The sequence below is a fragment of the Abramis brama genome, assembly GCF_963993115.1.
Source record: "Abramis brama genome assembly, chromosome: 18".
Classification (NCBI taxonomy): domain Eukaryota; kingdom Metazoa; phylum Chordata; class Actinopteri; order Cypriniformes; family Leuciscidae; genus Abramis; species Abramis brama.
In genome coordinates, this window is record NC_139980.1 from 33,358,165 (window position 1) to 33,373,328 (window position 15,164).

Consider the following 15,164-nt stretch of genomic DNA (forward strand, 5'->3'; position numbering starts at 1 on the left):
CTCTTTTCTATGTGAATATATTGTAAACTGTAATTTATTCCTGTGATTAAAGCTGAATTTTCAGCATCATTACTCCAGTCTTCAGTGTCACATGATCCTTCAGAAATCATTCTAACATGATGATTTGCTGCTCAAGAAACATTTCTGATTATTATCAATATTGAAAACACCTGATTCATTTTTTTTGTGATAACTATGATACATTATTTTCAGGATTTATTTAATGAATCCAGTAAAACAAAAACAGCATTTACTTGAAATAGAATCTTTTGTGACATTATAAATGTATTAACTCAATTCAATGCATCCTTGCTGAATAATTTTTTTTTTAGCAAAAATAGTGTGTGTATATGAGAATGAATAATCAGCTTCTTCTGAATTGTCTTGAATTGTGTGCACAGACCCGTGTGTGGTATCCGGGGGAAAACTCTCATCATAAATTTGCCGGGCAGTAAAAAAGGTTCACAGGTAAGAATATTTTCCTTTCACTAAGAGTGTGCTTAATAATATTGTCATATGTCTCAATACTGGTCTAGTTCTTAATGAAAAGTGTGTTCTCCACTAGCAAAGGCAAAACTGCTTGTGGTCTCAATAAAATATAGGCCTACATTAATGGGTGCTGGAAATAGAGATAAACATGAATAATTATAGAGCCCCTTTTGGATCATTCCAGAATAGTTTAAGGGTTATGTCTTTTTCATTGCTTGTCCAATTTATGAGAAACCACGGAGATTAATAAAATATAAAATAAAGTTTGCTGTAAATTACCTATAATATAATAGAAGAAGAAGAATACTGGTTTATCCCATACAAAAATGTACTTCCATGGTTAATGTCCAAAAACATGGTTCTTTTTGGTTAGTGATTCTCAGTGTTAAGGATATTACTTTTAAAAGTAATGCGTTAGAATATTGCGTTACTCCCTAACTATTTGAGTTACTTAGTTACTTTTTATGGAAAGTAATGTGTAACGTTACTTTTGCATTACTTTTTCTTGTTTGTATTTTAACTATACAGTAGAGGGCTCAGTATGGAAGTTAATTAATGAAAAATGTGTTTGAAAAAAAAAAGTGAATGTGAATATTTCAATTCAAAACATATCACATTTTCATTATTATTATTAAAAATTCAATAATCCATATTCACCTTCCAGATGTCACTTCCAAAATATTCAGTCTGTTTAAAAATACAACCTTTAATATTCGACAGGCAATTTTCTGTCCATTTCATTTCACTTTACATATTTGCTTCCATAAATTCAGTGGTTCAAATTCGGCAGAATATTCAACATTGCACATCCGGGAACTGCAGGAATAGCAGTAGAGTACCGATGCGTAATCTCCATCTGCTGTTAGTTGACTCACCAGAAGGTGGTGCAAGCGGGTGATGACGAAGACCAAAGCAACGGGTAGAGAGAGTCATTCATTCTCAAAAACTGATTTATAGCACTAAAATTCAAGTACTGTTAAAAGGATGGTTCGGAGTAAAATCAACCTAGGGTCCTTTGCACCATGACCTCGAGCCAAACACCCCCCCCAGAAGCCTTTTTTCCTTTGGTTGAACATTATTAAAGTTAGAGCTTATTTAGAGATATCAGCCGAATGGCTTAGTGCAGGCGCTAATGGATCCAAGGATGTATCTCGTAAATTACCCCACTAATAATGCCCAGAATGGCACCAAACTTCTACAGTAGTACAAATAGGTTCTGTACTCATAAAACGAGGCATTGAAAGTTTGTAAGTACATCAGGAGTTTATTTAAATAACACTTGCCTGATGGCTAATGCTACCGCTAACCCGGACGTCAACGTCACTTCAGTGGTTTGGGAAAAGCACGTAAAAGTCCCGGCAGAAAGCGATGCATAAGGATGTAGTGTAACGACTCGCAGTTCCAGGAATGCACTAATATTTTGTTGGTAGTACCAGTTTGCAACAATTATTAGTTAACACTAAGTTGTCAACACTTTATAATTCGTCGTTACACTACATCCTTATGCATTGCTTTCTGCCAGGACTTTTACATGCTTTTCCTAAATCACGGAAGTGACCTCGACATCCGGGTTAGCAGTAGCATGAGCCGTCAGGCAAGAGTTATTTAAATAAACATTTAAAGCTCGTTTTGGCTCGAGGTCATGGTGCAAAGGACCCTAGGTTGATTTTACTCCGAACCATCCCTTTAATGTAATTAAATTAGTGCCATTAAACATGCTTTTTTGCTTCAAATACATTTTGTCATTATCTTTCTTCCATAGTGCTGCTCAAACAAACCTTTCAGCTGTTCTGCCATTCTGGATCGCAGAAGAATAGGACGCAGGAGAAGAAAGTTCAACACTCTAACTTCAGCAATAAAAACAACTAAATGAAGCACAAATGTGATGTTCGACTGAAATCATTTTTGCTCATTAGTATAGTTGGATTAGATCATCGAAGGTCAGCTGCAAAGACATTGGTTAATAAAGTGACATTAAATACATAAAGTATATTTGTATAATTTAACATAATTAATATTCTTAGGTGCTGTACCAGCATTTAGCCAACTACTGAATATGAACTATAGGGGAGACTAGTTGACTGTTTTTCTGAGACTATGTCCACATTAATCTGGATATATTTGAGTTCAGCGTTTTCTCTTCAAAGCGCTCTCCGTTCACTAGCGTTTTTAAGCGTTTTCCAAAAGTTTCTCGTCCACACTGAAACATCTGAAAAAGCTTAAATCATTTTGCTGCGCGTGTGTAAATCATAAAAGCTCACCAATATGATATCAAGAGACTTCATACTATTCTTCTGGCACAATCCTTTTATTATCACCGCTCAATTGCCATTCCATGTGTGGTCTAAAACGCAATTGTCAGCGTGTTTTGCTGCAGGACATTAATTGCGAGTAAATATTCTGTCATCGTTGCAGGAATGTGATATTAAAGTTGTCATGAAACGGAAGTCTTTTCTTGCCTATTATGATGTATATCCGAGTGAAACAGCTTCTAGAACAAGAACAAATGTGGGCGGGACTTGATTTTGTCCTTGGGGAATGATTGGATGGTTGAGGTTTGCTATTGGTGGATCTCATGTGAGTGACAGGTTGCCCCACCCCTCATCGTCAGAGAAGAGAAGAGATGGGAGGGGAAGATATTTTGATTAAAGATTATGAGAGAGCATGAATTTAAAAATTGAAAAAGAATGATGTGCACATGTAAACGGTCCTACTCGACCCGCTCAGGGGTGCGTTTCCCAAAAGCTTTGTTAGCCAACTATGTTCGCAAGTTCCGTTGTTATCAGGATAGTTCAACGAGTCGGTGTTTCCTGAAACCATCGTTCCAACGAACATTAGCAAACAGCATCGCAAAGTGTGTGTTTGGAACGACAGAATCGACCTGTGGTTAGATGAGTAGTTTCTTGTTTGCATGACATGTGGACTCAATAAATCCTTATCTTGAGCAAAATAAGCAAGCTGACATTCAGTGCAATCTGTATCTTTTATTTAGAATACATACAAATGTTATTTATGTCTTTTAGTTTGTCAAGAGATTTAAAGCACCGTTTTTGAAGAGTGCGCATGTGCGAACGTGCTCTAGTACGGAAGAACGAGCTTATGATCGAATCTGGAAATAAAACAAAATATCTGAAAAAAAAAAAAATTGTCCTCAGATGCCATGTCTTATAGCAAAACATCTAGCATTAATTTGATCTCAAACAGATTCATTAAAAGAAGTTATTACTCCACCACGTGCGTGATGTCATTAGCCAATGTGGTTGAACGACCAATTTGCGACAATACGGTTTCGGGAAACAGTTGTGACTCACCGTTTTACGGGAAACACATCCCTGAGCGGGATTTGAACCGGGGTCTCGGGGACCACTAGATCAGGGGAGCGAGGTTTACTCGCACAGCTCTTACTGGCCTACGTCCATCACAAGAGGATAAATCATCTATTTGTAATGAATAAAAATGCAATATTCAAAAAAAATAAATAATAATAATCATTTTGATTTCATTTTGAATTTAAGATTGTATGTAGCATCTATCTTCATTTATCAGCAGCACTGTTAAAGTGAAAGCCAGTTGCGCTAATGGGTGCAAATGCATTTGCTATTTTAACGCAGGACGTGAAAATGAAAATTGCGTCAGGCTGAAACTAGCAAAAAACACTTGCGTCGCGCCTGGCGCTGCATTGAATGTTTGATAGGGCCCTAGCACGGAAATGCACAAAGCTCTTTGTTTTATATTTCTTTGTGTGTGTGTCCTGCAGGAATGCTTCCAGTTCATCCTTCCCGCTCTCCCGCACGCCATTGACCTGCTCCGAGAAGCCGTGGTCAAAGTGAAGGAGGTGCCGAATGAGCTGGAGGACCTGCCCTCGCCCCCTCCGCCTCTGTCCCCGCTGCCAGGCAGCAGCCCGCACCGGCAGACCGAGGACAAGGGCGTTCAGTGTGAGGAAGAGGAGGAGGAGAAGAAGGACAGCGGTGTGGCCTCCACTGAGGACAGCTCCTCCTCGCACATCACTGCTGCATCCATCGCTGCCAAGGTAATCCTGTGCGCATATAATGTCGTTTTACATAGCGATGCACGATATATCAAAATTAGGCACAAAATCAGATTTGAGTTTATCTTCGCACCCAGACTAGATGTGGCATTTTGATGCTTAAATATCGAAAAGAATCAGGACAAGTCAAGCTGACAAAACGGCTAGTGTTGTCAAAAGTACTGACTTCGGTACCAAGTCGATACTGAAATTTAAAAAATGTGACGGTTTGAGCGCTGTTGAGCGGAATCGTAAACCCCTCTGATTGGCCGTTGTGTTCACGCGCTCATCAAATATGTCTGTGATTGGCTACAATGATCAGCGCTTAAAAAACAAACACAGATACATACGTGAGCGTTTGAAAGCAGGCGTCTATCAGTGGATCGGTCCTGCTTGTGCTTTCAAAACACTTCCAAAAACTTCCGTGTGCTCTCAAACGCTCCCGTGCGCTGATCATTGTAGCCAATCACAGACATATCCAATGAGCTCGTGAACACAATGGCCAATCAGAGGTGTTTATGATTCCGCTCAAAGCGTCACATTTTTTGGTACTGACACTATAATGTAGTTTTACATTGGGATGCACTATATATCGGTCATCATATCGGTATCGGCCGATATATGTTCATTTTTAATGTTATCATTATCGGCCCGACAAGAAAAGTTGATCGATATATTAAAGCCGATAAATAATGTATTATTTCCTTCAGCTGAGACACTTCAGATGCGCACTGTTCAACATGATGGGTTTGAATTGCTTGAAAGATGATTAGAATCACTTAAAAAAGGAAAATAGAGTTAAATTCAACATGTGCAGCGCAAGTCTGTCATATCGGCTACATAAAATTATAATTAGAACGTTATAATTGTGTGCTTGGGACATGGCTTTTAATGATGAGACTTTTGTTTTTGTAATCAGGCTCTCAAAATGATAAAAACGTTGGATTTAGATTTATCGGCCAAAATATCGGTTATCGGCTTTCAAACATAAAGAATTATCGGTTATCGGTATCGGCAAAAATGTTTGTATCGGTGCATCCCTAGTTTTACATAAATTAGTTATGCTATGCAAATGTAGAGACAAACATAAATTACTTAATTGGGGAAATTGAGAGATGAAGCCATGCTGATGGCCTGGGTCTGTGGTGGAGTAGTGAGTTTGACGTGTAATTAAACTCGAGGTTGTGTGTAGTGTTGTTTTTGGCGGCCTGTTTTAATTTTAGTTTTAGTCTAGTCTTTGTGTCAGGCTGTCATTTTAGTTTTTATTAGTTTTAGTCACATTCATACTCTTTTTAGTCTAGTCAAGTTTTAGTCGACGAAAACTGATGACATTTTAGTCTAGTTTTAGTCAACGAAAACTGATGACATTTTAGTCTAGTTTTAGTCGACGAAAACTGATGACATTTTAGTCTAGTTTTAGTCAATGAAAATTGTATTTTAGTCTCTTTTTAGTAATGCGATTCTATTTAACCCAGTCAATATAGAATTTCAAACAAGGCTATCTTATTATAGGCGATTTAGTAGGCCTATATTTAGGGCTGTGACGGTGGCAGGTTTTTTTACCACCGCGGTAATGGACCAACTACCGGCGGTGGTTGGGGGGTTATTAAAAAAAAACAACTCGTTTTATATTTCCACACAAAGACGCGTGATACGCTCTGCGCTTTGAGAGGGATGTGGGACAAGAGCAGGAAAACACGAAGATATCGATCTCTTTATGATATCTTCGTGTTTTCTACTTGATGTAAATTGGTTTGAAGAGCGAATTTTATCCTCCACAAGGGCGAGATATTTAGGCTGTGTTTGAGATTGCGCTGCCAGAGAAAGTGAAACTAAAAATCACCCACACGTGTCAAACGCGCTTTACAACTAAACTCGCGCCCAATGTCTAATATAACAAGCACAAACTGTGTTAAAAAGAATTTGACATGCAAGTACAAATGTAGGCTATCTGTCCTACAGCGTTTTTCTACTTTACCACAGTAAAGAATACGAATATAATAGGCCTAATTAAAAGCGAACCAAGAAACGTTTATAATACCTTTAGAAAATGGGTGAGACGTGACGTGAGTGAAGATTTGGGAAAAGAAACATATTCCATGCAGGGATGAGTCACGATTTTTGGATATTCGATTAGTTTATTTAATTATAAAATATCGAATAGGTTGTGCGATTATATCTACTCTAAAATAAAATCTCCATGTTCTGGCGCTGATGCGGTGACGTGTTCATGTAACAAGAGACGCTGCCAATAACGCACATAACAGCTGTCACAATACCAGCAAAAGTAATGATTATGAATGTGTCAAATATATCAATGAGACATTTTAATAGAATAACTAATGGAGTAATATATGGTTAAATTCGCTGATAATCGGGTGACCAGATCGCAATCCAGAATTTAAAGCCGACAAAGCTATGGGTTCACGCACAACTCTCTCATTCGTCGTGACGTTACATTTCGTCTCGTCTCGTTTTGGTCAACGAAAATGAAGAGACATTTTAGCATAGTTTTTATTTTTTAAACCACATTTAGTCTCGTTTTTATTCGTCAACGATATTGCATTATACATGTATTTTAGTCATCGTCACATGACCATGCATTTACGTCTAGTCTCGTCTCGTTTTCGTCAGGTGATAACGGTTCGTTGACGACAATATTTCGTCATAATTTTCGTTGACGAAAGCAACACTAGTTGTGTGGGGTGCGGACTGATGGGTTACTGAACCCGAGGTTACCCCGTGAGTCTGTCCTAGAGCTCCTCCTGTCCGATTTTAGGGAAAAATCGGGTCTATTGGAGACGTACAATAGATTTCGTAGGCGTGCCGAAAGAACACCACATGGGAAAATCTCAGAGTAAAACTGGGAGTTGTGAAAAATATGATACACCGGTGTTTTGCCAGATGAGAAGTTTATCTATGCATCATCTTTTAGTTCCTTTTATAATTGTTTTAATTTTCCTTGATTTTAATTTTGTGATTATTTTAATTCCTTTCTGTGTAAAGCACTTTGAATTACCATAGTGTATGACATGTGCTATATAAATAAACTTGCCTTGCGTTGCCTATTTCTCACATGACTCTGCTGGACATTTGCAGGTTTTCCATTTGTCTTATTCCCATCATGAAACTGTGTGTCATCCTCATGTGTGCTGCAGCATCCTCAGGTGTGAGTGAATGTCGTACATCATCTTCATATCATTTGTTTGATTGTTGTGCACCCCGTTTGTCATGTCATTCAAAGCCTGACGGACAGATAACTCAGCCAATCATGCTTCAGTCTGCGTCCTGATTTGCATACTTACACTATTCTTGTAACAAGCACACTTTAGCATATTTTTTTTTTAAAGTACTTCCAAACCTGTATGAGTTTCTTCTGTTGAGCACAAAAGAAGATATTTTGAGGAATGTTGGTAAACAAACAGTTTACGGCACCCATTGACTTCCATAGTAGGAAAAAAAAATACTATGGAAGTCAATGGCTATCAACTGTCTGGTTACCAACATTGTTCAATGTAATCCGAATGTAATGTTTTTTGACACTTAATTCCATGTTATTTGCAAATAAATGAAAATGTATTATAATTCAAATTTATATTAAATGCAAATTGCTTTTTCGACCCACCACCAAGTACTTAAAGTGTGTTTACATTACAAGTGCACATTTAATACGCTTAAGTGCACTTTTTATTTCTATTTTATTTTTATTTCTATTTCCTTTTATTCTAGGATTTACTTTGAAACTATTTTTAGAGAGATTACTAAATTTCACAAATAATTACAAAGAAACGGCAAGATGCAAATTTAATTAAAGTATTTTCTTGCAAAATGTACTCTAAAGATCTTTTTTATTTACAACTTCCAAAAAACATTTTTACTGTGTGTAAATGTTCACGTATGTATTACCTCAACATTCATTATTACTTTTAGGTTCATACATTTAAAAACTCGATTGTCAGATTCAGCTTCACACAATTTTCTACTTAAAACTAAAAATGTTGATGGGAAACATCTCACAATCTCCTCTTCTTTCATGTAGCAATAGGTTTTGGGTGATATAAAACATCAAACATACTTCAAAATCCACTGAAAATACTGTCATCCATGAACTTTTGGGCACATTTTTTCCAGTGTATGGAATGCACTAACATACTATGTGATTAGAAACCTGACAAAAACATGTCCCAGGTTCTGTTTCAACAAGTTTAAAATAAATAAACACTTTCAATTGCAAACGTTTGACTTTTTACATTTGCATAATGCACTAATAGTTAGTGAACAAATGTTTAGAGGTCTCTGGTTATAATAAACATCCTTCTTCGTGTCTTAGATTCCCGACTCCATCATCTCACGGGGCGTCCAGGTCCTTCCCCGTGACACGGCATCTTTGAGCACCACGCCGTCCGAGTCGCCACGAGCCCAGGCTACCTCTCGCCTCTCCACAGCTTCCTGTCCCACACCCAAGGTGAGAGCGCATCACTTCCTGTTTCCTGTCCCCGCACTGTTCGCTTCCTGTCTGCCTCCCCACCTCGCTCACCCTGCTGCCCAACTCCACGCTCACCTCACCCCAAAACTCCTCACATGCTCCGAGCTGTCAGAGTCCCATCTGTGTGTGGATTTCACAGGTTTCTGTTTCATATCTAGGATATCGAAAAATGATACGGAAGCTTGTTTCGTATTCACGGAATAAAAAATAAGAAAGGTAATTGTGACTTTTTATTTCAGAATTCAGACCCTTTTCCTCGCAATTGCGAGTTTATATAGTATTTATATCTCACAATAGAGTGCAACAGTCAGTTTCTGGAAGTAAAAACTACATTACCCATGATGCTGTACACCAATCAGAGAGTCGCCACAAGCAAAACGTGCCAAAATAGCAATTCGAGCTATCCGCCCACTCCCATGAAACACTGCAAATGATATAATCAAGTCATGACACATGACTCTTCCAGGTCTAGAAATCACACTTGTAAAATTAGACTTCCTCATATATCCAGTTTTTTTTAAAGTACCCTGGTTCTTCCAAAAGAAATAACAGTTGTTGAGGGGGGCAAACTAAAATAAATTTATTTGAGTTGCTTTGACTTATTTTAATGCTGGTTTTATCTTATTTTAAGTCATTTTTTTAAGTCACAAGTTTGCTGAGAATCAATGCTTTAAAGTGATTATCTTGTGATAAATAGTTGAAAATGATCTGTTTATTTATCACATTTGCATTTATGCATTTGGCAGATGCTTTTATCCAAAGTGCCTTACATTGCATTTGAGCTGTAAATCTGTTTGTTCAACTCATGCATTCCCTAAGAATCGAACCCATGACCTCGGTGTTGCTAGCGCCATGCTCTACTGTTGAAATATGACCAACTGTCCCCGACCCATCTGTCTCGAGACTCTCACCCGAGCCGGGCGATGAACACTCGTTCCTCAGCTCATATGTCACAATCATTTCTCGCCCTGCTGTGTGGATATGGATGGTTGTCATGGGAGCGGGCGTTGCCATGGAGACTGTGCTATGCTCATATGAGCGAGAGGGTTTGTGTACAGGTATCAGTTTGGACAGAGATGCAAAATTCCCTCATGTCATTGCAAACCTGTGTGATGATGTTCATGCTGCTCTTTTCTGTTCAGTGAATGCATGTAGTAAACCCAGGCTGTTGAGCTCCAAAAACTACAAATGCATTCCATATGACTTCTGTGCCCAAAGGCTTCTGAAGCCATTCGATAGCTTTCTGTCACAAACACAGACAAAAATGTTATTAGCTAATAAAAAAATATAGTGCCTCACACACCCAAATCATTCATTCAACCTTCCTCAGGCTTACAGCACAACAAATTAATTTATTATTATATATAAACCACCATCATTTAAGTGATTTATAGCCGTCCTGATCACAAGCATACTGAGAGACTCTCTCTGTCTCTCGATGTCACTTCCTGTCTTCTGTTCTCTCTTTCTCTCTCACACACACACACACACACACACACACACACACACACAGACACAGATGATGATATGGCTCTGGCAGTTCTCCACACACGTTATATAACACAGTTACATAACAGTGAGCCACTAACACATATACCAGTTCCTGTGACTATCTGCTAATGCAATTCTGCATCTAATTATAATGCGCAAGTAATTACGCTGGACGATTGTTGCTCATCGTTAAGAATATATTGATTTAAACCCTCTTTCCTTTTATTTCAGCAAGGATGCATTAAATTGACAGTAAAAATAGCAGTAAAGGCATTATAGACATCAGAGAAGGTTTTCTGCAAAGCTGCTTTGAAACAATGTGTATTGTGAAAAGTTGCTATACAAGTAAATTTGGCTTGATGCAACTGTTTTCAACATTGATAATAATCAGAAATGTTTCTTGATCATCAAATCATCATATTTCGAATGATTTCTGAAGGATCATGTGACACTGAAGACTGGAGTAATGATGCTGAAAATTCAGCTTTGATCACAGGAATAAATTACATTTCACAATATATTCACATAGAAAATGCTATTTAGAATGTTAATAATATTTCACAATATTGCTGTTTTTACTGTATTTTTGGTCAAATAAATGCAGCCTTGGTGAGCTTTCAAAAAATGTTTTAATAAAAAACCTTTTGAACAGTAGTTTAATTAAACTTTACGCTGTGCAACGATTACACTGTTTTTAAAGTATTACCACACAAGTGCTGTTGATGTAATGCTTTACTTTAGTGCAATTATTATTTAAAAAAAATCAGATTCCAATATTGCATCCGTGCAAAAGCCTAAAATGCTCCACTTATCCTGGTTTGCTCGGTGCTAAACTGTGTCTACACTTTGTGTTTCCAACGTTTGAGATGTCAAAACCTTAAGGTGAAGGAAGCAGAGAATCCACTGACAGCTGCAGATGAAGGATAAATCCACATTGCTTGGCGTGTGTGTGTGTGTGTGTGTGTGTGTGTGTGTGTGTGTGTGTGTGTGTGTGTGTGTGTGTGTGTGTGTGTGTGTGTGCGCGTGTGTTTATTTGTACTGGAAACGAGACAAAATACTGAGGAAGAACATCATATTCTGCAGTGGATGATTGTGAAGCTCAGGGTCTGCTTTACTCCACACGGTCTTTGTTTTGCTGTAGTTTAGGAGCTTCATGTGTCTGTGTGCCGTAAAGCTGTTTTAGATGATGCCTGATTTGTTGGGATCTGATCTCGTGAGCAGAAATAGTTTTCTAGTATATAAGATACTAGTTGCTTTGAAAGAGACTCCTTCAGAAAAATCTTTAGGCCTAAGTTTATGATTTACATATTTGAATTGCATATGAGATTTCCACCTATTTGAATTACACATTTTTAAAATAAATTAAGAAACTTAATGCAATGCAGATATCTTAGTCATACATAAATGAAACATGTAAGATTTCTGCACTCAAAAAAATCACGGTATATTATTAACTATTTGCAATCTATTTAATTTTATTTAAATAATCACATCAAAATACATTATTCAAATTGCTTTTATCAGCATAAATCTGTTCATCGTGAAAATGTACCTGTTTCATTTATGTATGACTGACAAATAAGCATCACATTAAGTTTATTAGTTTATACGTTAAAACTGTGAAATTCAAAATGGATGGAAATTTTACATGCATTTCAAATACTAAAATCTTCCATTTAGGGTGAGATATGGGTGTATGTTTCTACGGAGCCCCTAAAGGGACATGGTGGGGGGGGGGGGGATTAGATGACAGGAAAATAAAATAATAAGTCGATGTATTTGCGTTCTCTCGCAAATGTTTCGCGTTACCCTTGAGAAATGCAAGCGAGCGAACGCAAAGTTTCTCGGCGGAACGCAAAAGTTTTTGCGATAGAATGTAAAAGCATTTACAAATATTTTTTCCTACATCTCATATTTTTTTCCTTCACCATGTCCCTTTAGAGGCTCCGTATGCTTCTGTTTTGGCCTATTCTTACAGACATATCTGTAATTTTTTGTAATTCTGAAAATGAAATGGTTCTTTCACTGTCTTCACTATCCATTTGATGCATAATGCACAAAAGCACTTGTGAAAATTACAAGCTCCAGTCATATTTTAATCAGTTTGCTGGGAAGTGTTTAAAAGGGTTGATATTATGAGCACTTCTAAGGTTTTGCCAGGTTATGTTCCAAAAAATATTCAAAGTTTTGATTTGCAGTCATTTCTTCTGTGTTTTCTGTGCAGACATTTGTGTACACATGTTGCACTTTACTAGTATATTGTTTATGGATTATTATAATCCATTTCAGATTAATGACACTCAAACTGTGGTTGGTTTATATGGTCTCTTCAAGTCCTGATGAATACCATAAAGTTTCAGTTATTGTGCATTTTCATAAACTACTTGTAAGTTAGTAGACCTCTTAGTAGTGTGTGTGTGTGTGTGTGTGTGTGTCATTCTTCACTACTTCTTCAGGTTGTAATTTTTGGCTGCTCCTCTCTCTCTCTCTCTCTCTCTCTCTCTCTCACACTCTCCTTCTCTCTCTCTCGCTCTCTCCCTCTCCCCTCCTCCTCCTCCTCCTCCTCTCTCCATCCATATGTGTGTGTACACTTCCTGTCTGTGTCAGTGTGTGTGTGAGAGAGATCTCAGTCTTCATGTACAGTAGATGATGGTAAGTCTTCACTCTTCCTCTGGCATTTGAGGTTTTTTTGGTCAGAAGACACGTGTGTTTAGTATTATAATCCATTTGATAGTTTAATAATCAGTCAAATAGTGTTTAAATCTAGTGGCTGAGTGGTTCTCTTTATGTTTTTGTGTGTATGTGTGTATTTGACTATATTTGATAGAAAATGTCATAGAAAAAATGACTGACATTTGAATGAACTTGTTGCTAGAGGTCTGCATTCATCAGTCCATCTGTCTATCTTCTTGTGTTATGTTTTTTGGCGATATGATATATAGAGATTTAAAATTTTGCTTAATAATTAGTCATGAGTATTTGCTCTTGGCAATTTGTCTGATGAAATATTGTCCAGCTGTGTGTAAATATTCATATATTTTGTTCATTGTATCATACTTCTGTGATATTCATCCCACAATTATGCGATATACATCAGAAGATCTGACCATGTGTTCTTTCAGATGTTTGGCAGAATTATGAGTATGTTTGATAACTCCCTAAAGCTGCTTTTAAAATGTTGTCTGCCAAAAAAAAATTTGTAAGATAATAACTTGATGCATTGAGACTAGCAAATGCCTGCAGTGTGTTGGCTAAAATGTAGTTTCAGATGAATTTGAATTTATTCTTTAATAAATTATTTATATTATGGTTAGGATTTTTATATATATATATAGGTGCTCAACTGGACTTTATCATTACAAAACATTGCCACAGTTTTACCACAGCGCTAGTTTGAGGATATTGAGTTATAGACTGTATAAACTCAATCAGCTGATTATGACAGGCGGGCAAATGCGGTTTTTTAGCCCAATTCTGAAAGGAGAGGCTTGCTCTTTACTGATTTTTTAAGATCTTTAAAGAGAAATGGACGATTTGAAATATGCCCCAGCACTGATATCTGAAGCATTGTGTGTTATGAACAGACATGAATGCTGTAAAGTTGCTCTAGTGCATCGTAGTGTCCACAGACGCTCAGATGAGGCTCGTAGTTGCGGATTCTAATAGCTGCAGTACAGAAGGACCTACTAAAGCATTATTAAATACAGCTCGGCAGAAAGCGTTTGCTGTGCATTTGCAGTCTTGAGCAGATTGTCTCCCTTCAGAGGGGTCTAATCCGAGTCTCGCGACTGAACCGGACATTTGATCAAAATTAATATTCTGTTATCATTTACTCACCCTTGTGTGCACTCGAAAAAATATTTAACCCTACATTTTTAACAGTTTTATTCATTTTTATAATACAAAGACGACATCTAAGTAAAAATATTACAGCAACTATGATGCACCAACACAATCTGCAGATTTGCCCATCAAATTAGTAAATGACTCCCACATGCTCAAAAAAAAATGGCTCTTTCCTTTCCTTAAAGGGATACTTCACCGATTAGCATTAAGCTTTGTATCTCAACCCGATAGTATTTTGGAATAGCCGTGCTTCCCTCCCTCATGTCCCGCTGAGACGAGAGATTTCTGTATTGTGTGTCTGGAAAAAAACCTCAGATGACGCAAAAATCATCATTTATCGTCATCAGAGGCTTCTTTGTCCAGAGGCGAGAGACTCCAGGAGGAGCTCGTCCCGCATGTCTTCAACCCGCCCATAGGGGGATCTCACGATAAAACGCCGTCTTTTCAGTTTCGACTCGACTAGTAGCCTAGCTGTATCATTTCTCCTGATACTGCCCTCTGTAACCGGTAGGCGTGGCTTGGGCCTCGTAGGGCAGCGAAGCAAGTGCATTCTGGGAGTTGTTGTCTTTCATCCACATGAGCCAAAAATACATTTTCTGGCTTTTCTCCATCTAGAAGGCATCAACTTCTAAAATAATTTCACATTTCTACTACATAAATGACTCAATTTAAATACACATTCATCTTTTCAGCAGTGAAACAACCCTACATTTAAGATTTATCTATCCACCTTATTCCTGACGACCTTACTGCGTTTTGAATTATGGGTGGCACTTCCGGTTTGGGGAACTTCCATTCAAAAAGTCTGGAACGAATCAATTCAAA

The 15,164-nt window shown here is 37.6% G+C and overlaps 1 protein-coding gene across 4 annotated transcripts in view; it reads left to right on the forward strand.

Moving 5' to 3' along the window:
* gphnb (gephyrin b) overlaps window positions 1-15,164 on the forward strand; it is a 95,975-nt gene that overhangs the window by 44,517 nt on the left and 36,294 nt on the right. For all 4 annotated transcript variants that reach the window (XM_084091182.1, XM_084091183.1, XM_084091184.1 and 1 more), the window contains exons 6-8: window positions 402-468; window positions 4,247-4,519; window positions 8,847-8,981. In XM_084091182.1, coding sequence (XP_083947308.1) covers window positions 402-468; window positions 4,247-4,519; window positions 8,847-8,981 — 475 coding nt within the window. The remainder of the gene's footprint in view (window positions 1-401; window positions 469-4,246; window positions 4,520-8,846; window positions 8,982-15,164) is intronic.